This window comes from Homalodisca vitripennis, chromosome 1 (assembly GCF_021130785.1).
Source record: "Homalodisca vitripennis isolate AUS2020 chromosome 1, UT_GWSS_2.1, whole genome shotgun sequence".
In the NCBI taxonomy this organism is placed as follows: domain Eukaryota; kingdom Metazoa; phylum Arthropoda; class Insecta; order Hemiptera; family Cicadellidae; genus Homalodisca; species Homalodisca vitripennis.
The window spans coordinates 224,667,997-224,694,160 of NC_060207.1; the positions used below are offsets into that span (position 1 = coordinate 224,667,997).

At 33.4% G+C, this 26,164-nt stretch overlaps 1 protein-coding gene across 3 annotated transcripts in view; it reads right to left on the bottom strand.

The window, feature by feature from the left end:
- The window catches only part of LOC124353095 (spondin-2), an 83,249-nt gene that overhangs the window by 13,659 nt on the left and 43,426 nt on the right, over positions 1-26,164 (bottom strand). For all 3 annotated transcript variants that reach the window (XM_046802918.1, XM_046802917.1, XM_046802916.1), the window contains exons 2-3: positions 5,714-5,916; positions 3,959-4,063 (exon numbers count right to left, since the gene is read on the bottom strand). In XM_046802918.1, coding sequence (XP_046658874.1) covers positions 3,959-4,063; positions 5,714-5,916 — 308 coding nt within the window. The remainder of the gene's footprint in view (positions 1-3,958; positions 4,064-5,713; positions 5,917-26,164) is intronic.

The following is a 26,164-nucleotide window of genomic DNA, read 5'->3' on the forward strand; positions in this document are numbered from 1 at the left end:
TTTTCAACAAATATAGCGATGCTCAATATCTCCCTGAGAGACAATCACACAATTTTACAAAAAAAACTAGATTTATCCTAAATTAATATTTGTCTATTAAAATACACGGAGCCAGCAATGCACAGAAAGTATATTCAACATTTATAAGAAAAAGTAGGACGATATATCGTTTTGCCGTATTTTTCAGAGCAACATGTAATGGTGCATTTGACATTTGAGAGGGAGAAACTCGGCGATAACCCCGGGCTCCAAAGCGCCTCATCTCAGACCGTAGTCCAGTCATGTTCAGGTCCGCACTCCTCGTGTATTAGCCCAACAACCCTCGCTACTCTCGTGACAACCTCTCGGCTCTGCACTGGAATATCAAACTCACTTTAACCGTTTAGTATATCTCTACTTTTTCGTCACACTAGTTCTAAGTTTGTTACTGAACTGTATTATGTTCTTGATCGGTAATTATATAAATTCAGGGATATTTTAGTCCAGATATTAAATATTTATAAACTTTAGTTTCCATATTCTGTTTAAAACCGTATGTAAAAATGTCAACATATTCTGACAAGTACGCTTGATCATTTCATTCTTTATAGCGTATAAAAATTATCATACAGGGTGTAAATTAAGTTCTGATACGCCTGGGTGTATTCCAAACGGATTGAGATAAGGATGAATAACCTTCACCATACTTATTATAATAATTATGTAGGTTTTGAAGGATAAAAAAATTCCCCCTCCCTTTTCATAGGGTAGTAGAGGGTACTTTAAATTTTAAAATTGCAATCCCTTTCTTGTGCCGTATAATTTTAAAGGTCTATTAAGTTGAAAACCCAATGACATGAAGAAAACTCTACGACGTTCGTAGCAAAAGTTATGGGCTACTTTAACTGTATCACAATTTAATTCCATTTATTTAATTGAAATGTACATTGAAAATTTCCAATTTCGAATTCATATTACGGCTAAGAAAATTGATATATTATTCCTTAGTAATAAATAATAAAGGAGATGAATAAATAGTTTTTCCTTCCAAGCACGAAACAACCAAGCTGTGAACTCTATCTAGAAGTGGAGTAAAATACCACTTTGTAGTCCTAAACGAAGTAACTTTTCATCCACTTGCTATGCAAATGAGCTTTTTATCCTCACTAAACAAGGACTATAGTTTTATTTTGCCCTCTAGGGAAGCTCTGTTACTTTTTCTCTTCAGATAGAAGTAGGCCTCCAATAAAAGGGCCCTTTATAGTGCACTAACTATACATGCTGTAAATATCGAAACAAGATAAATTGTTTTGAGAACTACAACAGTTAACATCCTATATCTACATTATATATTGATCTATTTTTATATTTTGAATGTAAAAATGGTTGTAGTTTTATAGCAATATAAAAAATATTGTTTAAATATTTAAAAAATATTTCACTTAAATAAATGGAAATAAATTTTGAGCAGGTAATGGAGCCTATAACTTTTGCTAGGAATGTCGTATTGAGCTTTAAGAACTTATATCGTCTGCTATCTTTTAACTTGATATGATAATTTAATATTAATTATTCTCTGGATTATGGACTTAAAAAAAATAAATCTAATAATCTTTACTTTTATATCTTTTTTTGTTTTTTAAATACAAAGTAAAAACACATACAGGCAGACCGGACATAGATTTAACTCCTCTGGGTCAATGAAAAAATTACATGTCACAGTCTGTATAGTCCCACTTATTAAAGAGGTGTTAGTTAGATGAACTTAGCATTCTATGCTAATAAAATAATACTCAGTTACTTAGTTTAAACCTATACAACATTAAAAATTATTCATTTCAGAATTTCATCAATATACAGTACGCACTTAAATTAAGTTATTTTATTTCTGTTACTTACTGCTATAAAAACTCATTTATGTAAAACGGAGTTTGTATTATTGGTTCATGTTATTTTCAGATAACATGTGAATAAATATCTGGAATTACCATGGTTCGTCCAATAGAAATATAATTGGAGTATTGTGTTACTACATTTGTGTCAGTAACGAAAAATAAAATTGCATGTGTCGTTCCTAATTGACATTTATAAAAACAACAAATAGTGAGCATGTCAAAGAGAAGCATTCTTTAGCGCCTCGAGAAAATTGCATCCACCGCTTCTGTCTAGTTCATCAATATTCTCTCTCAAAGCGACAAAACAAAACTGACACTTCGTATTACAAAACAAACTACTGAGAGACTTTTAGTAGTTATTTTATTTCATACAAGTAACTACTAGCAGTGTTTCTAATTATTTTGAGAACGTTTTTGTTTTTACCAATATGCTATTAATAAATATTGATTTTATTTTATTGATTTTATTTAAAAACTGGAAACACCATTAAGCACGTAATTTTACAGACGTAAACCATTCTAAATGACCTGGATTAATTTTTTGTGTAGAATAGGCGGTTTTACTTCTGGCTGGTTTATTCCTTTCAGTTCAACCTACACTTGTAACAGCAAAGACGCATGTTTCACTTAAATCTGGGCAAGATTATGGAAGTACAGGAGTGGCACATAACTAACCACAATTGGTGAGATTCTGGGGTGCAAGGGTAGTTCGATAGGTCTAGTCTATTGCGGAAGATGACGTGGAGTTTGATGGGGTTATCTAAGAGTCAAAGGTTCTTGCTCGCCTAGACATACGGGTGTGCCACTCCCTGACTGCTTTGATTGGAGAGACTGGATTAGAGCTGGTTTTTCCTTCTTCCGAGGGGACATGACTGAGATTAATGGCCTAAATTCTTCCCCGTGGCTCTAGAAAGGAGGTGGCACATACCTCCAAGCATAACCATCCAGAATATCATGTCACTCCAGAAACAGCGCAAAGTTCCTTTTGGAACGATGTGCAAGTCCTCAGACAGCTAACGATACTATACTACCTGTAAGTCAGGTGTAATACATGACTGGTATAATGTTAATAAGCTGAGGCTAATGGAGAGACGGTCTAGGACGTAAATTTGCCTTCGTCTGGTTCGGAGAGATTGGCCTACTTAAAATTCCTAGGCTTTCATATTTTGTCCAACTCCAAATGGCACTCGCACATTATAAATGTTCTATTTATGGTTAGGTCTTTGAGAGCGACTGTGTCTCCTGATGTTTTTCTTTGCATCTACTATGGTTATTTACATAGCCACTTGTCTTATGGAACATTACTCTTATGCTCAAAAATTATTTGTGTTACCATAAAATAGCTGTGTGTCTTATCTTTGGTGCTAGGTATTCCTACTCTACCGTCTATGTACGTTCATTTAGTTCTTGTGTATGTAAAAATGCATGTTTTCAGCGACTCAACTAAGCTTTGTCTATCAAGTAGTTAAAATATATAATGCATTACCTGAAAAATTAAAAACTCTTACACCACAATAATTTAAGATAGCACTGAAAGAAATTCTATTGAATTAACCACTGTATAACATTACAGACTTTTATTAAACTATTTCATTAAAAGTTGTGAATTGATGACTTTCATACATTTTGTAAAATGACAATAAAGATTTCTGATTATGATTATTTGAATATTATAATATTCCCCCATATAATATTAATACAATGGTAAATGCATACATATACCATTTAACATCATCTGCATTTAAATGTACCTATTAAACGTATAACTGAAAATAAAACTATGAATGAAAGCAAACAAGTTTTTTGTGAAGGCAAATCTGCAACCAAATTCAGTCATTTCCAATCTCAATCAATTTCCAGCATGACTGATAAATTTACACGTTTGGGTAAAACGCTCGTAATCCTTTTCTCTTTCACCGATATATTTTATTTTACTCTGCAATCTGATAGCGTTCATTATTGAATGTCATATGTTTCTGAGTTAACTACAGCTAGCATTTCATGAAAGATTTGACATTTTTTCGTGATATTTGCTGTCTTTTACGCATTGGTACTAAAACCATCAATATTATTACTGGACAAACCTCAATAGTGATGGTATCCAACCAGTTGCCGTCCACGCACAGGTTAAATGAATCTATGCCGATGAACCAATCTGGAGAAGGTATGATTCTTGACATCAGAGATACCTGTAACAAATTACTGTGTTCAATAATGTGCTAACAATTTCTATATTTATTATTTTTAGAATATTTGAAACTTAAAGTATAAATAGCTACAACCTTTGATTGCATTAGTTACACAGGAGATAAATCATTCATACGGACTCGGTGTCCTGCTGCGAAATCCAACAGTATTTCGGTTAGTTCAGAGGTCCAACGCTATGGCTGCGCCACATGACTAATTGATTTTTTTTTTTTTTTACTTTTAACATGAGCCTCTCAATTTTGTTAGTGATATGTCGATGGTGTGTGATACATAAGCTTATTTGGTAGTAAAACGCAAATCCACTATAATATTTACTCTACAATTTATGGTCAGCTTTACGATTAATATGAAAAATAAAAAAATAAATCCTTTTTAAACATATTATAGTGTTACGGAAATAGCCTTCATTGTGAATTTTAATAACCTCTAAAACAAACAAATAAATTAACATCTTACTTTATGTTTAATGTATGGAGAATTAAATGTAATTTTAAAAAATATCCATTTAATTATTTTTTTTTTCAAAACTTGTGTTTGTCTTGCTTTTTACATTCATATTTAGAATATTATAACACCTTTACTATACAGCGTAAGTGCGCATTGCGCAAGTTTAATTTTGTGTTTTCTCCTTTTCTTTCAATATATAGAAACATGTTCTTTTCAATATTTATGTTCATATATTGTTTTATATATATATATATATATATATATATATATATATATATATAGATAGATAGATATATATGCTCGTATAAGTTGTTTGAAATCTTATTAAACTCTTTGCTGTTTAACAGTTATAATAGCTGTCACAGACACTCAAATAGATTTATTAACTCCAGATATTTTTATTATAATTTTTGTTTGTAATAATTCTGGTTTAATTTGTTTTCAATGAGTTTCAATGTATTGTTTATTGTTTATCTGGGTTGGTGTTTACTATTTTTTGCACTTTACTGTATTTTCTATTTCATGCGTGAGAAGCCTGGATGTATGGAGTTGGAGAATAATACAAAGACGTGAAGTATCAATTAATTTAAGAAACCTTTTAATACACCAACTCAAGGACAGTGGTAGTAATTTGGTAACTTAATTGAGTCCATTCTTAAAACTTAGAATTAATACTATAGTCAGCATTTAACAGAAGATATTCACTGATTGGATGAACACTGCAGAAAAATATTCTCACGGTTGTCTGGCCTGGTGGCCACTAATTATAGTGTCTAACTAACTTCAATGAAGCCCAATTATAACAGTATTATTTCAGGATTTCCAGAGTAAAACTCAAAACCTAATAACTTATGGATTTATTACAAAATATATTCCGATTAAGCTGGAACTTTTAAATGTAAATGTCCACATTCTGGTAAGTGCATAAAAATAATCAATGATAATTATTGGAAAAAGCTTACTTTGTTTTAAAAAAATTCCTAGAAACTTCAGAGCTTGGATAGGAATGCATAGTGCTGATAGTAAATTATGTTCTATTACGTTTAGATAAAATTTTAGCTTGTAAACGTGCTGTTGAAAAACGATCCTCTATATTGACCACTCACCGTCCTAACCATCATCTAACCACGGCTTCATAATCCAACTTCATCCCAGAAATTTCAAGGAATGGTTGATGAACTTACCCTAGAATGGTTTCCATCGACGAAGAACTGAGCTTCCGTTCTTCCAGCCCCCGTGGGTATCGCTGGAGCCACAAACTCATCAAACACTCCAGGACCTGGAGCTTCCAGCAGATCTCCGCGGCCTATCTCCGAGAAGGCTTTCACCCCTGGAGAGGCTTTCTGGCCCAGGCGGAACAAGGAATAGCTACGACTATGTGATTTTCCTGTAACAAAATAATACACAGTTAAATAAGAGTACACTTTCAACTAGAACTCTGTCAAACATATCAGCCTTTATTATAATTTTAACATTCTCATTATACTAATAAAATTATTTATTTTGTCTTATATTTTAATAGTATGGATATATAGTTTACCCTCTAAATAAAAACTTATAAATCCAACATTTCTTTTGAAAACATCGTTGATGCTAAACGTTAAGTAGCAATTACTTCTCAATCGCTAGGTAATATACATACAACTCATCTAGGGTAGAAGGTGTTGATTCCATGCCAATGTTGAGTTTAGCTCCACCTTCCTCTTACGTGCAGTATATGAAATGACTTATATACATCGTTAATAAAAGGGCTTAAAAGAAAGCAGAGTATTAAAAATGTGGTTACCTAGTTTTTATCAATATTCTCAAATAATACTGCTGGAAACACAATTCAGCGCACTGCTGGAAATCAAATCCTCGTTTACGAGTGATTTCGAGGGAAATTTGAACCTGATCACATTAGAGAATCGCGTATTGACTTCTGCGGCAGACAGAACATACGTGCTTTGGATGTGCGATCCAAGGAAACAGAGCACTTAACTACGCTAAAACAGATTACATTTTTTTAAACCCCACCACGCACGTCGACGACTTGTATTCAAATTAAGCGAGGCCGTGTCGTTTCTGAGTTTTGAGAAAGAATACGTGTACTCTGCATTGGCGTAGAAATATTGACCAGTAACATTTCTATTTGATGCTACGGCATATTTCAAAACAAAACAATTAAATGGTTGAAATAATTCTTCACTTAACGCAGTCAAAATTAATCTTTAATGTAAATACAATAATTATTATGGGAAATAGGTTATGTTACACTTTCACTGATTATGGCCAAAATGTGACATCACAACAACAATTGTGTTCTATTCCTATATCAAGGTATTACAACGAGGCTGGATCTAAACTTGTTTATGGAATATAATATATTTAATACCGATATTTAAAATTTCAAGGCAGCTTAAAATAAAGTAAAATTATTAAATAAAATATTTCAAGGGTTGAAAGATTTAATTTACGAAACTGCATTTAATATCGAAATTGAAACAGTTTTATAATTTAAAAATGGGTAACTTTTTTACACTGTTGAAGTTAGTTAATTTTAGACTTTAGAATTTTTACAGCCAGATCTGTAAAACGAATTTATATATTTTATAATATGTCGAGTAAAATTTTACTAAACTTGTCTCGTCTGAAATAAAAATACTGTAATTTAATCTTGGAATTTAATGTAAGATACTGATGCCTTGTCTTTTTTGCGCACCAAACGGATATGAGGATGAAATAATCTATAGGATTTCTAAAAATTGCCATCACTATAACTTCAAGGAAATAAAAGACTATTTTCGAGGATTAGAATATCCTCGAAAATCGTATCAGTTGTCAATCATAAATACGTTGCGATGAAGATTTTTTAAATGTTTTTGACACCACATTAAAAGCACTTAAAACACAGTATTGTATTTTGGTAGCAAACAACGATTGGTAACTTCCGAAATCGTACCAACCTTCAACTCATTCATTAACTCATCCATTAAAAATAGCAATCTATATTATAATAAATAAACAATAAATTTGTAAATTTTGATAAACTTTATTCCACTGAGAATTTAGAAACATTTTTGTTCTCAGATTGTTAGGTAAACACCAATTCCTATGATCAAATAATTTCCGTTGTCAACTAAAATCGTGGCAAATTTCCTAATTCTGGTTTGTTTTTGAGTCTCAAATATACACAGACTCGCAGAATGACTCAAACACCCGCAAGTGTGCAAATTGAGTTTCACATAAAACATTTCTTTGTTTCGCTTTAGGAATTTGTTAGTTTCGCTGAAAAGGTAACTTATTTTAAACATCAAATCATAGTAATTCTGTAAACTACTTTGTACAAGGAAGAAAATCAAAACTTGAATGTGTTGGTTGGTTCGTGACACACAGTATACAAGTTTACTAGCGCAAGCCAAGGAGTAGGTATTTATCACTTAGTTCCAAACTTCAGCAAAGTTACGAGACAAAATGCAGCTTTACCTGGTGATATACATAACTTTACCAGCCAACTGGATTATTTACTTTAACTAACAACGCCTTGAAAAGGTGAGAAAAGTAGCTCTCTGCCGACACTAAAGATTAGTGTGTCTGTTTTATTTCACACCGTTTTACGCCATCGTAAATTGAAATTACCCAACCCAAAAAAATGGTAAATGAAGAATATATAAAGGAGAATGTGGTCGTTGGGCTATGTTTCTTTTAAGAAACACAGTATGCAAGTTTACTGGTACAAGCCACGGAGTAGGTATTGATCACTTAGTTCCAAATTGCAGCAAAGTTGTGAGATGAAATGCAGCTCCGCTTGTGAAATATATAGCTTTACCAGCCAACTTGATTATTGACTTTAACTAAGAACGCCTTGGGAGGTGAGAAAAGTAGCTCTCTGCCGACACTAAAGATTTACGTATCTGTTTTGTTCCATACCGCTTTACGTCATCGTAAATTGAAATTACTCAACACTAAAAAATGGTGAAGGAAGAAAATAAAAACGAGAATGTGTTAGTTGGAGCTGTCGCAGACTTGCCTCCTAATATCTGGAGTCCTGTTCGTCTGAAGGGATTCACAAATAGTCGTCGACGAAGAAGGAAGAAGCTTAAGCTAACTCTTTGCATAGTCTCCAATTCATAGACAGATAGACTACTACATTTGGTGCAATCCAGGTAAAGAGACATTTTCGTTGTTTTGTCAGATACACCATTTTTTGATTCCTTGAGACGAACATGACTACAAAATTTCAGGAGTAAAATCCGCAAGAGCATCATATTTCAGTGGATCATTTTCAGAGCATCATTTAGTGGCTCCTACTAACTCTCAGCCAAATTTACTATTGAGTTTTGGCAAAGGCAAACTTCAGTCATTAGTTAATTTACTACAGTAAGTTAAAGGGTCCGATATAAACCACGTGGTCGCGCCGCCGGTCAGCCAACTGTTGGTTACGGCGCCAGGTCCAGTTGGCAAGCGACGGCAAGCACCCACTTGTGTCTCCTCTGTCTGGGCCCAAACTTGACCTTCCTGCAATTAAACGTGGGCCAGTCGAAAATAGACGTTACACTCTTATTCCAGTGTAGTAAGAAAGGTGCTTTACATCTTCCTTAAATAATAATTACAGAGCTGCGATTTTGAAAACTCCCATAATGGTTAAACGTAGTAAAGTAAAATGAAGTAATGATGTCTTATTTTACCAGGCGTAGTTAGAGCTAAGAAGCCCTCTTTAAGAGTTAACCTGAGGGCCTACGGCTTTAAGGTGACTTCCGAACCACCGCCAACGGCCGGGCAGGCGGGCTGCTTACAAGGACGGATCGCTCAGCGGTCACCCATCCAAGCAGCAGCCACGCTCGACGTTGCTTGATCTAGTTATCTTGCGATAACCGTTGTACCCGCTACACTGCGCCATTGGTAGCAGTGCGTCCGACTGCAGTAACGATAGAATTAGGAATATCCGATAGAGGAATATGAGCCATCACATAACAGAAATTGGTAAGTATATAGCTCAATTCCCTCTTGAGATTTCCTGCGAAAAATAGGGAAAAGGGAAACTTTGCTAGCCTTCTTAGTGATAACAAATCATGCAAAGTCTAATATCTATAGCTCAAACCCCTCTCGAGATACATTATGAACTATTGAGCTTCGCTAACGCTCAACCAAATCTTATGGAGAGGCTTTCATCATCGTCCAATGCAAACTTGCCTATGTAAGTGTGAAGTTTCCATAGCCGAATTTGTTCTCGAGATATCAAGCGTAAGGCACGCCGGCAGACAGAAAAGGAATATCAACAACGCTATGTTTGAAACAAAAATTAAAGCTTTAAGTCCACATCTGTCTAATTAAAACGCGTTAACAATACAATTTTGAAACTCCATATACTTCTATATCTACAGGGCTAACTGAGGTCATTTCTTTATTTTGGAAATAATTTATTAAGCTAAAATAAATTTTAGTTGATAATATTTTATGGTACGTTTGCCAGTGCATTATTCTTGCCAAAATGTCATTTTATCGGTTTTACCCGTAACGCCTTTGCGTTCAGTTTATTTTACTTCATAGGCTAGGGTGATATTTTCTATAGCTTTCAAATATAATAATAAATGAATTGTGTTAGAAATACGAAGGTCTAATCGTTGGTTGGTTCGATTATCGTTTTTACTTTGAAACAACATTTTGGTAGGACCTCTAAGGTAACATTTCTGAAAACAGGAGAAATTTGAAGATCTCGCTTTAGCAATTACCCTAGAAGTGGTAGGAATTTGAGGTGATTGATAGGTATTTTACAATAAGACCCAAGAAAAACTATAAGGATGTGAATTTGCATAGCATATCCATCACATATAACCAATGCGAAAGAGGATTTGCATGTATAAACTATAAAATTGTTAAGAATAATTGTACTAAAACACAAGTTATTTTTAAAATTATGTTTCATTAAAAATACATTTACCTCCATCATAGATATTGTTTTAAATATCATTCCGTTAAAATACAACTTACACATATCACATTTATATTTTAACCTAAGCAGCCTTATTGCGGCTTTGTTTCTTGTGTAAATGACGGCAATTCCTCTATTATAGATCCCCTAATCCCAACATACTTTCACGATATACATGTCTCTGCTTAGTAATAGGAAGCTATACTTAAAGCTTCAGGAAAAAGCTACATAGTGGGCGTCACGTATTGTATGTATCCTAGTAGGCAAATTAACGTGGTCGCAAATCCTCCCGAGAGTAGTAATGAAGTCCGAAAATTTTTAAACAAACGCAGGGTGAACTCTTCAGATAACCGTGAAGACATTCAGATACAAGAAACAGTACGCTCTGACTTATGTTGCATCAGATAGACATAACAACTATAAAAACGTAAATAAATAGTTGTTACTGTGATGGCGCCACTGGTGCCGCACGCGTCCAACTCTCCTTGGCAATGGTCAAACTGCCAGTTCACTCGGTACTAGCACAGAAGATGACTCCGTAAGGTGAACTCTTCAGATAGCCATGAATAAGGTCATTCAGATACACTAAACAGTACACTCTGATTTATGTTGCATCAGATAGACATAACAACTATAAAACGTAAATAAATAGTTGTTACTGTGATGGCGCCACTGGTGCCGCACGCGTCCAACTCTCCTTGGCAATGGGCGAACTGCCAGTTCACGTCGGTACTAGCACAGAAGAAGATGAGTACGTAAGGTGAACTCTTCGATAGCCATAAAGAAGGTCATTCAGACACACTAAACAGTGCACTCTGAGTTATGTTGCTTCAGATAGACATAACAACTATAAAACGTAAATAAATAGTTGTTACTGTGAAGGCGCCACTGGTGCCGCACGCGTCCAACTCTCCTTGGCTATGGGCGAACTGCCAGTTCACGTCGGTACTAGCACAGAAGAAATGAGTACGTAAGGTGAACTCTTCGATAGCCATAAAGAAGGTCATTCAGACACACTAAACAGTGCACTCTGAGTTATGTTGCTTCAGATAGACATAACAACTATAAAACGTAAATAAATAGTTGTTACTGTGAAGGCGCCACTGGTGCCGCACGCGTCCAACTCTCCTTGGCTATGGGCGAACTGCCAGTTCACTTGGTACTAGCACAGAAGAAGATGAGTACGTAAGGTGAACTCTTCAGATAACCATGAAGAAGGTCATTCAGATACACTAAACAGTACACTCTGACTTATAGTGCTTCAGATAGACATAACAACTATAAAACGTAAATAAATAGTTGTTACTGTGATGGCGCCACTGGTGCCGCACGCGTCCAACTCTCCTTGACAATGGGCGAACTGCCAGTTCACGTCGGTAATAGCATACAAGAAGATGAGTTCGAGATCTTCATCTGATATTATTTGAAATAATGTTATATGTGTAATAATATACTGCAATTACTATAGGTGGATTTCTAACACCCTGATTTTTGCTACAAGTGATAGAGAAATTAAAACTCTATATTACATTTATCTCGATTATAAAGTCCAAAAGATCTGCAACCATTTTTACGAGATTGTTTTATACACATCGTGGATAAATGTATTTTATAACCACACTTAGCACAGAATACATTTTAACAGGAGGTGATTAATAGGGTGAATACTTAATGAAACCCGCATTCCCATAGACCCAGATATTGGGCAACAAAGATAAAACTAATGTTAGAAAACAAATCCAGAAAAATTATTGTCTGACGTTGTGAGATCATATATGTCAAAAGCTGTTGAGCGCTGATAGGTTATAAAGACAGGAGCTTCCGAAGTCCTTCATAATTCAAGTTACACAAAGAGCGAAAGCCTCCATATCTAAATAAAGAAATGGAATAACCTATACAACTTTCTTTTCTAAGAACAATGGGCTTCTTAGTTAAGTTTTCTGAACAAATTATGTTGATTTATAAGACAACTACATCGAGAAGTCCATTCACCCAGAGAATATCTATCTTATAAAATGACATAAAATATATAATGGTCAGAACTTGACTCCAAAATTCCCTTTGAAACAGTCGTAAGAACTATGTTAGATGAAATGCTCGGTATCAATTCCAGCTCTGCATGCTCTTAAATACTACAAGTGTTCATAAAGAAACAAACATGTGAATAGTACCATTGTTAATGTACTTTTATCCGTAAGTATTGTCAAATATTAAGTATCAGATATAAAAGACAAAGGCACTATCTAACTTTTACTATACATTTAAATACCCTTATTATAAAACCCTCGGTAGCCGTCTATTGATATAAGTGGGCTTATCTAATCTGTATATATATATATATATATATATATATATATATATTTATATATATATATATATATATTTTCTTGATCAGGAAACCACGCAAAATCTACTATGGATAAAGAAATACGAAAACGGGAGTAAATTACAATGGTAATAAATATACAATTTTTGACAGATTTTTTTATCGTAACAACGAGGCAAACTGAACATTGATATCTGAAATATAATTCACTTAAACTAGAAGAGCTGAAGCAGGTGCAAAACCTACGATACTGCGTGCAAAGGCGCGGGTAACTGATAGTATAGAATATTATCGAATGATAATACTAGTTCTTCAATTTAAACTAGTTGAATAGTTAATTGGACATAGAGTGCATTTTTCTGTAAATTCTATCTATTACACAATACAATTATATAATTCAGATTTTTGGAACATTTTGATTATTTACGAGATCTTTTAACGAGAATTAGGTAGAAATAGTAAATTAATTCCCTCTTTGAAGCTTTGAGTGAAACTAGTTTTAATTTAAGGTTGGTGTTTCCAGTTTTACCCTGCAAATGTAGAACAAACCATACGGAACAGAAACATCTTTACTGACACTGGTCAGCTAATAACGTTCCGAACTAATTGAGGCAAACCGTAACAACCGCCACCCTCCGAAATGAGCTAGGTTGTCCTTTCCTCACTACCGCCACTTTGTTGTTACTATGTACCGCTGATAGACATATGAAGTTTATTTTCATAAAGCTTGTTTAGATTCTAGGAGGTGATTCTAAATTGAAACTGCAGAAAGTAATTATTTACTTTAAATACTTTCTCTATAAATTATTGAATAATAATAATTATTATGATAATTTGATAAAAATAAGATCAACGCATCAGACAGAACATATGGCAATGCATATGAAACATAGTGAAATTTGCATAGAAAATTAATTATATGGTAAATTAGTAAAATAATTTACATAATTAACGTTACAGAATACTCTGTTTGCATACTATTTTGTTTATATTTCATTGTTATAGTGGCAATCACAGTAGACAAATGCAAAATAGTTCAATTTTACAACTTTATTTTTTGACCTTCTGATCCAAAATTCATCAACGTTCTTCCTTCGACTATGTACAAAGTTTCAATTCTCTAGAGAAAGTCTAATAGAAGAAAGAACGGGGTGTGTCCTTAATACAAAATTCGTCTCACAGCTCATTATCGTTGGTGCAAATACTCAATTATGTAGGCTACTAGTTTGTAATCGAGGTATCGCCTTAGTAAGTAGAACTAAACAAGAGATTTCGCTAATGTTGCGGTAGGTTCCGTAAAAAATGCTTCGTAAGTCAGACGATAGGTTCGCGCTAAGACCCATGTCCCAGTGAGAGTTCTGTTTAATATTTTCTGTGATTACAAGTCTGTATGAGCCAACCTATTTTAAATGGCGTGTTTTTAAGATTCCCGGGATAAGTGAAGACCATTGGAACATATTCCTAAATCAGAAACTCTTATATACTTAACTTAAAAATAGAACGCTTATAATATGAATGTGACATATTTATGTTTAATTTTATTCTGAGTAAAAAACATCATTAATAAAATAGCAATACACCTTTGAAACAAATGGTAACGTCTTCCTCGCTAATGTTTTTGTGGTATTACCTTGCACTTGATTACCTGGTCAATATGTCTCATACATTGTAATTCTGCATGTGACACTCCTTTGTCTAGATTATATTCGTAAAGGTTCCAGTATTCACTTCCATTCCAATAGTCTCTCACTTGGACTCTATCTTCAACCACTACAACTTTGAGAATTCCAACTGTACTATCTCCGTAATTACAAGTTGTGTTTAATTCTAATTTGAGTAAAGAAAAATTTGTTCTCAATCTTCTTCCAAACATTAAGTAGTGAAATGGAGTGTCAGTCGCGTTTTGAGATTGTTAAAGTTGCATCGGCCTCTTCCGTTTTCTAACAGAAACTCCTCAAGGCAATTTGTCCACACTCACTCATTATTTCAAATCAGCCAATTGGAAACTGTGAATATAAATAATAAAGTAATTCCTGAATAAACAAGGAGAGATTTTCACTTAAGTCTAATATTGAAAGCACTACAACTTGGACAGTCTGTTGAAATACATGTGTACCTGATAATGAATTAACCATTCAGGATGGGTTTTTACTCACAGGATGGTAAGTGTTGATCAGATTCTCATTACTACTGTTATATACTTAATGTAAAAGTAGAAAACTTATAATGTTAATGTAACATATTTATAGTTAACTTTGTTCTGAGTAAAATTACAAAATCAGAAATACAATACAAAATACAAAATGTGATTATAATACCAATAAACTTGTAAAACAGATGGTTGCAGAAACGTTTTTGAGTCATTAGAGTTTGAAGGTCATTCTTAGATTAAGAGTACAAGACCGTGTAGGAGTATTATGCACGTTCATGTAACAGGCATTTGACATTTAGGTCGCTAGTTTCTAAAATTTCAGTTTGTGACTTCGCATCGAAACATTTACAGCAAGTGGAAATTGATCATATGCTTTTCTTACTGAGTACTTCTTATATTTTAAGAGTGTTCTCACAGCATTGGTATCTTCGTTTAATGTCTGCTATTAAACGTGGATTTTTTAAATTATAATAAGGTTTAGAACATTTTCCACCAGTATATGTTACAAAATGAATAACACAACGTTTCGAGGATTAAAATCTAACCTCTTTCTCAGTTGTATAAACTGTAATAGATAAAAATGTACTTAAATTTTGCATTGTTCGGCAATGGACTGCCACTGAAAAAATCTATGTCAAACCCGGCAATAATTTGAGGTCCAGACAGTATAAAAGTAACCCAGGCATTGTCACTGCACATAAGTCAGAATCACAAAAATACGTTATGCAGGTACAAGCAAAAGTAGAACACTGTTTTACACTGTGTTACAGTGTAAATTACTTTATGATCTTTTTTACGTGCTAACTTTAAGCATCGGAGGAGTGAAATAATAATATAAGACCCATTAACGAATGTAGGGTGACTTACTTTTTCATTGTGTTTGTTTCTTTGCTTATTTTACTTTTCTAATGCATATACTAGATTACTTTTTCATTAATATTGAAAATGCCACTAAGTGACATCAGACCTTCTGGTATTGCTAATTTTTTGCCCAACTGTGTACTTTATATTAACATTATAAACGATTTCAGAGTATTCTAACCATAACCGACCCGGAGGTACCTTATGCAACACTGGTTGAAGTAGTGAGAACCAAATCGAGCTGGTAGATTTTATTTACACCCTTCGTTAGTTCGGGGGTGTCATGTTTGTGCTCTTGGCTCCTGTGGAGTGACATCGCTTTGGTTCATTCTCTCGACACTTGAAGAAGAGGGTAGATTGCAATCCTCGAAACTTAGTCTTATACTTTGTTGCAACAATACGTAACGATGGTAAATGTCCGAAATCATATTGTCCTGTTATAACTGTTAACTTTATTAATTTATAACATTTCTTCTGTAAATACACCATTTCCTAATAACAACGGTTATTACTTTATTACAACGGCAAATTGAAACAAATCAAATATAGCTGTTACTGTCGCCGATCGAACACTTGTCCGAACAGGGAGATAAAAATGTTATTTCAAGCTTGACAGTAAATATTTCTTCATTAGCTCCAGTAACGCCGCGCCAGGGAGTTGGCTGCAGACCAAGTGGACCACTGTAAAAACATAATGTTTTAGTCACTCTGGGCAGTACCTGCTGACCATCCGCCTGCTTGCCAACTTCACTCCCTCGTCTCAGAGCAGTCTTGGAAAGTAGGAACTGGATGTTTTGTAATACGTAGCACTTTCAAGGATCAATGGTATCCTTAATCTCAAACTTAATTTATTAGGAACTTTCCAGTAACATTTTGGGAATTTGTTCTTTGGGTAAAGACAACCACAAAATCAAAATAAATATGAGTCACAATATGAATTATTTTACCGGTTGTCTGTTTTTTATGTATTTATTTTTTATTTTCAAAGTCAGTAAAGATAAAAACTCTAGTTTGGCATAATGATTGCTAATTAAGAAAAACTAATATTGTACTATCATATCACGTTTCAAAAAGGGGGGACAGTTGAAATATTCAAAGCTAAACAACGTTTTAGATTATAACCCTTTTTAAGATTAATAACATTTGCTAAATTTAATTTCAAACCTTGTAACACCAATATTATTAAAATGATGTCGTAATCATACATAAATAATAAAAATAAAGCATCTATTACGACAGTTAAAATTTAACATCTAAATTACTTCTTTACCAATTTTTATCTTTGCCTGTAATTGATTTAGCAACTTTAACTATTCTTCTGATATTTTAATAATGCTTTATAGTCGTGTAATCAGGCTATATAAGTTTAAATCATTGGCCATCTTGAAACGTCATTTGATACTATAATATTAACTATTCTCTTGATTTGAGTTTCATAGACAATAAATCTACAAATAAATTTGTAAAATTCAATGTTTTTTTATTTTTATTGCCAGCAAAATTTCATAACACATACAGGCAGACGATAAACTAAGCTTTTCTGAAATATGTTTATACTATATGTTGCTTGCCTTTATCAGAAGAACAAATCCACACAATACTACCTATTGCTATTAGAGTATGATTTAATAATGGTCTGGCTTTTAATATAGTTAGGAATACAAATAGTTATAATGCTTCAGTCATACCAAAGAGATGAATAAAATAAGGCATGGTGTATTTGATTCTATACTCTTACGGGGTTTTGTATTATTTTTGTTTGATAACAATAAACAAAAAGAATTGTTTTCCCCCTCTCACCCGTATCAAATATTTTCTTCTTTAACTAACACGCAGTTTGAATAAACCTTTTCCAAAATATAGGCATTGTATAACTATAACGTTAACAAAGAACGATTCAGTGAAACCATATCACTCCTTTAATGCTTTATATGAAAGTGCGTGAATTTTGTTGACGGAAAAATAACTAGTTCAATTATGTTTAAAATTTGTACTAATTTCAAACTTCTTATTAACTTTCTCCGCGTGGTTATAACATACTTTAATTGGGTTTCCACAATATACTGTGAACGATTTAAAACTTATTTGCAATAATTGAAGTGCATGAATTACCCGCAATGGATCGTCTATAACGCGGATTCCATGTCATAGAACAGCAATTTACTAAACCCTTCATTGTTGCCGCATGCAGAGCTTGGAATTCCCTTCCAGATAACATTAAAGAACTGACAAACTAGGCACGGTTTAATTCATTCTCCTTGGATCGGTTGACCGTGGCTGTCGAGACCGATGGCGTGGACATGGGCGTAAGCGGGCGGAAAGAATGACTGAGTGAATGGGTTTGAAAATATATTTACTTCGTTATGTAATTTATGTCATTATGCTGATTAATTTTGGTTTTAATTTTTATTTCAATTTTTAAATGATTTTGAAAAATTATAACCATATTTAAATTGATAGGTCTTGTAACTGGCGTTATCTATTTGTTTAGTAGTTTGTTTTTGTTGAGGTTAAACGTAAGAAACGGCAACTTGGCCTTAAATTCGCCTCTCTACTCATATACAAATAAATAAATTATGACCTGACTATGACCACTTTACAATATCTGCACTAGATTTCATAGTAAATTGTAATGATATTGTGAAATATTTCATCACTTCTTATAGAACACAATATAAACAAAATACCCCTAGGTATAGCGCACGATGTAAATACTCACAATGACAACGCCCGATATAGAATTTATCCTGTACCTTGTACCGGACGCAATATTAAAAGTATTATAGATATAGCACAGGATATCGTATAACAATAAATCCTTGGTTGCAGTACGCAATAGCACTGGCATTGTATGGTACGGTATTATGTCCTATTTAATAGCGGACTTAAAGGTTTAAAGGCTATGTCGGTTAAGTACTTCAAATATAAGAGGATAGACATTTTATTACGGGAACTCAGACCTTTCTCGAATTTAATGTTTGAGATGAAATCAAATATGTGTCTGCACACACTATGTAACGGTACATTAATGTAATTAACGATACAGAAATTTTAGTATCAGTGGAAGTGAATTACGAAGTTTCTTAGAGAGCAAACAGAATTTGTTTCCAAAGGGAGAACACTTACAGCACCATCGAGTGACGAAGTACATTTGGAAGTTAGAGTTGATCAAGATTGCTTCAGCTCTGAGCGGAAAAGTTGAGTCGGGCTGTAACTTTATCCGTCAACTCTCCCTCCCCCCAGCCTACCTCTGCCCCCCACCATCACCACTCTGAGCTCTCAACCCCCACTCTGACCGGTAGAGGCTGCGCGACAGTGGTACCCCACTTGGAGTTGGCCCAATGCATCGCTGCCCGAATTATCATCACTCAAAATAAACCCACGTCTCATGCGTGATTCATGGCGAAGCTAATTGCCCTGCCCGATATTATTTACAAATTTTCAGTTCTGGTCCTTCATGTCCAACTTGCCAAATTACTCAGGCTGTAACTTTAATTTGCATTTTTTTAAGGTTAATTGATTGAGTTACGAGTATTTTTCTCAGAAAGAGTTACACATGTAAATTATTAGTTTATAACCTCACATAGCATACACACGCGCGCGCGCGCGCACACACACACACACACACACACACCGTAGTTTTTAAGATAGTGCAAATACCGCTATATATTTTACTTCCGATTTTATTACACAAAGTATCATTTTGGGTGCCTTAATAAAAGGGCCAGAAAAGCAAAATATATTTAATAATACTCCGTTTCCTTCATAGCCGTTCAAAGAGAACATCATTCATCGGAGATGTTTAGAAATACTTTACATTATTAATTACAACAAGATAAAAGTACGCTAGTGGCGTAACAGCTTCACAGACGTTGCATGCTAAATTTCAAATTTATACCTCATTTCACTGTCTAAACTTTCTGCAGACATATAGACAAAAATTCAATCATACAAATTACAATTTGGCACAAAAATGATGGGTCATAGAATGCTTTCTTGTGGAAATTAAGTTTCATGCAAATCTAAGACCCTACTTGTGAAATCTTTCTTGGCATATCTTCCAACATGATGTAATCAGATTTATGTTTATTAAATTTGGTTTTATAAAATGGTTTAAATAATAAAAGTTTAGACAGAGAGACAGACAGAAATGGAATTTGTTCAGCCCCACGAGTGATAGGTTTCGGTAAAGCTCAGCAAATAAAACAAGCATTCTACTGTGGAGAATATTTCGTGTAATATTTATCTTAAATTACTCTATTGTTTGATAATAATTCAAAAACTCTAAATTGTAATTTTCGTTAAATATGCCATATAAGCGCGCATAATAATGGCAACCGAATACCTCACTAGACAAAAGATACTAGATAACATAAATTACTGCTCAAAGGAAATCAGAATTAATGTCTAAAGTAAGGTGATTATTAACATTATGAATTATATGATTATTGACAACATGAATAGCGTTGTGAATAATAAAATATGTTACAACAATATATAACCAGCTCATCTACTAATAAGGAGAATACAAGGAAAACTTTAACAGTAGAAATTTATGTAAAGTTCTTGATGGTTACCAATAAAATAAATTTGGAGAAACATAATAAAGGCACATGTGATGTAATTTATAGAGGTTGCAGGGATTCTAGAGGTACTTTTAGAAGATAAAATATTCATACTGCACGTTTTAATGTCCGCAGGCTGACATATTGTATAACTGGTAATCTTCTGCTAGAAATTAAAATTAGATATGCGTTAACTTAAATAGAATAAACATTTTGTTTGAATACGCAAGATCAAAAAACATAGGTGTTAATAATTTATCATATGAAATAAACACATATATGCTGAGCGTAAGCGAAGCCTATCACTAGAGAGCCTGCAATAGTTTCATTTCTATCTGTCTATCTGTCCGCATGTATCTCAAAAACAAGCTGACCTATAGATTTTTGAATGAAATGTGCCTTTATTTAAGAGGCGGAGTTAGGGCTATTTAGCCCTCTCTACCACTCAACCTCAATCTAGTTAGATTTCAAACTATTCCTGAATCTTCATTTCTATATGGGGAACACTGAGTTCGATGATGGTGTGTGTCAAGACATGAGATGGGGCTGAGCATTAGCAGATATATTTACACTGATCTTAGGTTACCGTGTTAGCCACATGAAAATATTATTAAAAAAAAGTTTTGAACAAGCTCAGTAAGGAAGTAAGAGATTTTAATTTTACACATGTACTCTGACTACCCCAATAAATCACTTTATGCTGACTTTGTGTGTAGACTTGTATTACTTAAACATTAATATAAAACCAAAAACATTACAAAATTATAAATATATCATGTGGTCAGATATCTCGGGAATGATTTTACCTACAGTATTTTTACGAAACATTTCTACATAGACAAGAAGGAGTTCTATGATGATGCATGTTTAATCATTGAATTTGGTTGAGATATGTTGATGTCTATTACTCAGACTGATACAATTTCTATTTTGATTACCCCGTTGGATAAAACAATGTTCCGTATTATCATATGTCGTTGTTTCTGTACATAATTAAATGAGCTGTAGGCTTGAAATTTTATATTGAACCACAGCGACGCCTTTTACGTGTGGCGTATGGCATTTTGGCGTATGATCCTCCTTGTTGTATTGTAGTTCGATAAATATAGTAACTCCTTGGCCGTACCAATATATAGTGTACGATAGTGTTATAGATAAGTTAGTTTTTTTAGATATAATGCGTACAGAAAGTCGGACATAAATTATGTGTATCCAGCCCCTCGAGTGGTAGGCTTCGTTAACGCACAGCTTGAATTGGTTCAGAATTGGTAATGTAAATTCATACATTTATTTTTTCTTGTTTGCTGCTCTTTGATAAAGAAAGTTTTGTTTTATTTTGCAACTTTACAGAACCTCAAGTGATGGCTTTGGCTTTTCTTCACTGTGAAAAGACTGCGAACCAATATATCCTGACAAGTTCCGGAACTATCCGGCGAGCACAAAGGCTTGTCTACCAGGAACAAGTTCCCTCTTGAAGCGATTGTTGTTTGTACGAAGTCCACCAAATGTCTCGGTTAAACACAAGTTTGTCGTTTAGTTAGAAAAGACATTGTTGACATGTTTGTTGAACACAGCTTTGGCAACTTTATAACTTAAATTATCTTGGCTCTTAAAATTCGATAGTTCAAAGGTTTCCACCAAAGCGCATTGTTTTTAGTGTTCTATAACTAAACAGGTTACATGACTGCTATCTGGTTCTTTAAAAACAAAACTAAGCAGTAATAAAATCACTTTACTTTTCACCTTTAATGCATTATTAAAGAATTTAGCATATTGTATATCAACTGCTATTAAAATAAATATTTTCAATTAGGGATATTTCAATATTTTAGTAAAACTAAATACATTTATACTCTAAAACATATTGAATTTTATTAAAAATTAAATTTCCTGAGGGAATTTTATAAATTACGTTCATTACTCAGTAATATTAAGGCGGTACAATAAATATTTCATTAAGTTAAATTTTTACAAATTAAACAATATTTAGTCTCATCTTATTTATAATTATACTGTGTCAAAACACTGTGGAATTGCAAAAATTTAAATTTATCAAGCATTGAAAGTAGTTATAATTTATTTGTTTGGTATTTTTATTCTATAGTGATTTGGGGTATATTTTATGCATGCTGACATAATACCGGCTGAACATAAGATTATGAATATTTGTGTGAAAAAGATATTAAGAGTTTCCAAATGAACGCACAGTTGCTTTGGATACAAATATAACTCTTAAATAAAATTATGTTTAACAGAAGTTTCCTTCCTAGGATAATACATCATACAACACTTCATACCTCATAAACACAATTTAAAAGTTCCTAAATGAACTTTAACGTATTATTTTATGAACTTTAACGTTATTATTATATTATTTATGAACTTTAAACGTATTATTTAGTAAAGATTTACTACCTGCCGTTTTATTTCTCCCTGTTTAACAATGTTCATATCCCCTACTTTAAACGGTTACAAAAATGTCACGTAAAGTGTTAAAATTAACTTAACATCTATGCCTATATTGGGCAGTTACTGTCTAGCTGTTACTTATTACAGATAGTTAAAGAATTTTCAAAACTACTGTCTAGCTGTAATACATGTAGTTAAATTATTTTGCGGTTACTTCCTTACACACATACATGTAGTTATTATGTATATATGTAATACATTGTTGTTCAACTGCTGTCTAGCTATGATACATATGACTAAATACATAAGTGTGCGGTTTATCAGAGGCAAATATGTATCGGGAAATATATTACATTATGTATATTTGTAACCAGCGCGTGAGACGCATTTTGAGGGCAATGACTTTCCTGACCAATGACCAGTGTTTGGCAATGGATAGTGATGAGTCAATCCGCTAGACATCGTGCTCACCTGCTCATCGTGCTGCTTTACATGTTTGCTTTCTTACTCATCTGGTACTGAAATATTCAGTGACTCGCTGGGTGCAAAGTGCGACGTGAAAAAGTATATTTCCGTTCAACCGAGGATGGCTTTTTATACACAAAAGTATTATACGATGTGGGAAATGCATTACGTTTGCTCTCCATCCCCTCATAATATGGTGGCACCTGGTAAATTTAAAATTGGTCACTACGAAACCGTAAAAATCGTATATTTTTTACTTTTTACATTAAAAAATTTAAAGACAAATTTAAAAAAAATTAACCTAGTATTCATCCAAACGATCATAAAATGTAATAAAAAATTGTTCCCAAGATTTCGACATAAAAAGTTTTTTTTTCATACGAATATTGTATTTTCAAGATCCTGGTATGCCACACCACTTGTCGTGTAACATGATTGTGTGAGATTCAATTTAAAATTTCAAGTCTATAGCTCATTTTATTATTGACAGATAGAACGACAGATATGCAAACGGAAAACGAATTTTTACATCCCCTGCAAACAAAAGAGAAATAGTGTTAGAGTACTGAGTGACAGGATTCAACGACCCTCAGCCAAATCCCGTGGTCGGACAAGCATCATCATATAACTTGTTCTTGTCCATATATAAGTGAAGTTTTATGCAAAATTTCCGATTTCCTGCGAAATTCCCGTTTCTGTTCATTAAAAACTCTTTTATTATCAGTGTTTAAATAATAAAAATACATATGTCAAGTACTTATTGGAGTGGTTGGCTACACCTGTTAATATGTGGCATGATAAAATCATCAGAGAGTGTACTGAGTTTGTTTATAAAAATATATTTGTTCTACTATTTTCTGGTTGGCATCAACGTTAAATGCACAGTTAATGAGCTCAATTTTCCTCATATAGAAATGAAGCTGCTTCCACAATTTCAATTTCAAAAGTCAATGGGTCAGCTTGTTTTCGTGATGTGTGCAGACAGGCAGATAGAGAGACGGAAATAAAAATTTTCCATCCCCTCGAGAGACGCTATCTCCAGCAAAAACTTTGGTATCTCTCGAGGGGCGGGTAGGCGAGCTGCTTGCGAAAAAATGATCGCTCAGCGGTCACCCATACAAGCAACAGCCACGGTTTACGCTTCCTGCTTCGGTTATTTTGAAATAACCGCCACACACATAATTAAAAAATATTAAAAAAAATTAAAAAATTAAATATATATGCATCATTAAAAAAATACTTTATATCCCTGTTTATTTTAATGCTTAGTATATTGTGGCAGAAATCTTAAGTAATCCAAGAACAAAATAATGACCATAATTGATCGTTAGTTCCAGCCAATCACGATAAGGCTCCGCCCCGCCAACTCACCTGTACAGACGACTGCTTAGTATAGGCAGTTTCAGTTCTAACATCTGTAGACTGAATTCGGCTGTCGACAGCGAGGCCGAAATATTTCAAGTATTTAAATTTGTGGTTCGAGGCGGCGGGGAGCGAAAGAATGTTGAGTTAATAGGCTTTCAGACAGTTATTTGTGATAAATTTAGGACTTTCTTTGTTATTTTAAGGTTTTGCCTTTTCTCCGTAATTTAAAGTGTTTAGGACCACGCTGTCACTCCCACAAAATCATCCCTGTATTAAAAAATTGCTTTAAATTATTATAATATTATGATATTCTATGTCTTTGTTCAAAATATTTCTTTAGTGTTTAAACTTAACCGTAATATTTAAACGGTTTGAATCACTACAGTTTCCATTCTGCAGATACAATTGTTGAGAGAAGTCGTGGATTGCCTGCCAATATTTGACCGGGGATGAAACAAAACACAGAGACTGAGGCGTTTCCCTTCACTGCAAGGCTTTGTTTCCGCTAGGTCGATACTGGCCCTCGGTTACTGACAAGTTTGACAGCTCTTCCGACATGCAACATTCCCTCTTCTCCAAATACAGAGACACAATATCTAGTCACGACAGACGCAGGAATATATTCATAAAGTTTTGTCAAGGAAAATCCCGTTCTTGGGTATTTACGGCTAAGCCTCACCATGCGAAGGTTTACCAAATATTCTTTTTTCATGGTTCTCAATAAATTAAATTTTCTTCTAGAAAATTGAAACCTACATTAGGCAGTTTTTAATTGAAAAAAAAACCTAATTTTTCCTTTAATATACCATGTCGTTTTTTATTTATTTGTTCTATTTTACTGCACATTGAAAATTCAAAATAGCATGAAATTATATAAATTTATTATCTATTCTTGTTACTTATTCCCATTAATTATTTGTTATAATGTTCCTGTATTTTTTATTCTTTATGGAAATTGTGCTTAAGCTTCAAATTATACCATTTATCATCTCACTGTGCATGTTATGTAATGTAAGCAGTATCTTACCACTTATCAGAATATTCTCTTGTAATTACTTATGGAAATTGTTATGATCGAAAATAATTAAAGAAATAATAAAAAAACATTTATTACACAAGGGAGATGATGCCAGATTAGTATAATTAAATATGTTACATACGTCTTCAAATCATATAACAGTCTAAAGAATATGCCATGTATATTGGCATGCATATCCCTTAAGTATTACGGTAAAATAAAAACTCCTAAAAAGCCTGATTAAAACTCAATTTAATTGCAATACTTATTGTGATTTTAGGTGGTATTTCATTTAGAGGCGTATTCTTCTCCCAAATACTAACGTATGTCTATATTAATTTCATCAATTCAGTTTAAATTCTCAATTTTTTTAATATGCTGGAGTTCATTATTATTATTTTTTTTTTATCAATATAGCTTTTACTTTACTATACACGGAGGCAATTATATTCTACATATACTTTCGATAGCACAATTAAATTTCTTAATATTTTCTTTAATTGTTTACTAATTACTTGGGGATAATACAAATTGTAATTTATTAAAGACATATTTTACTTATA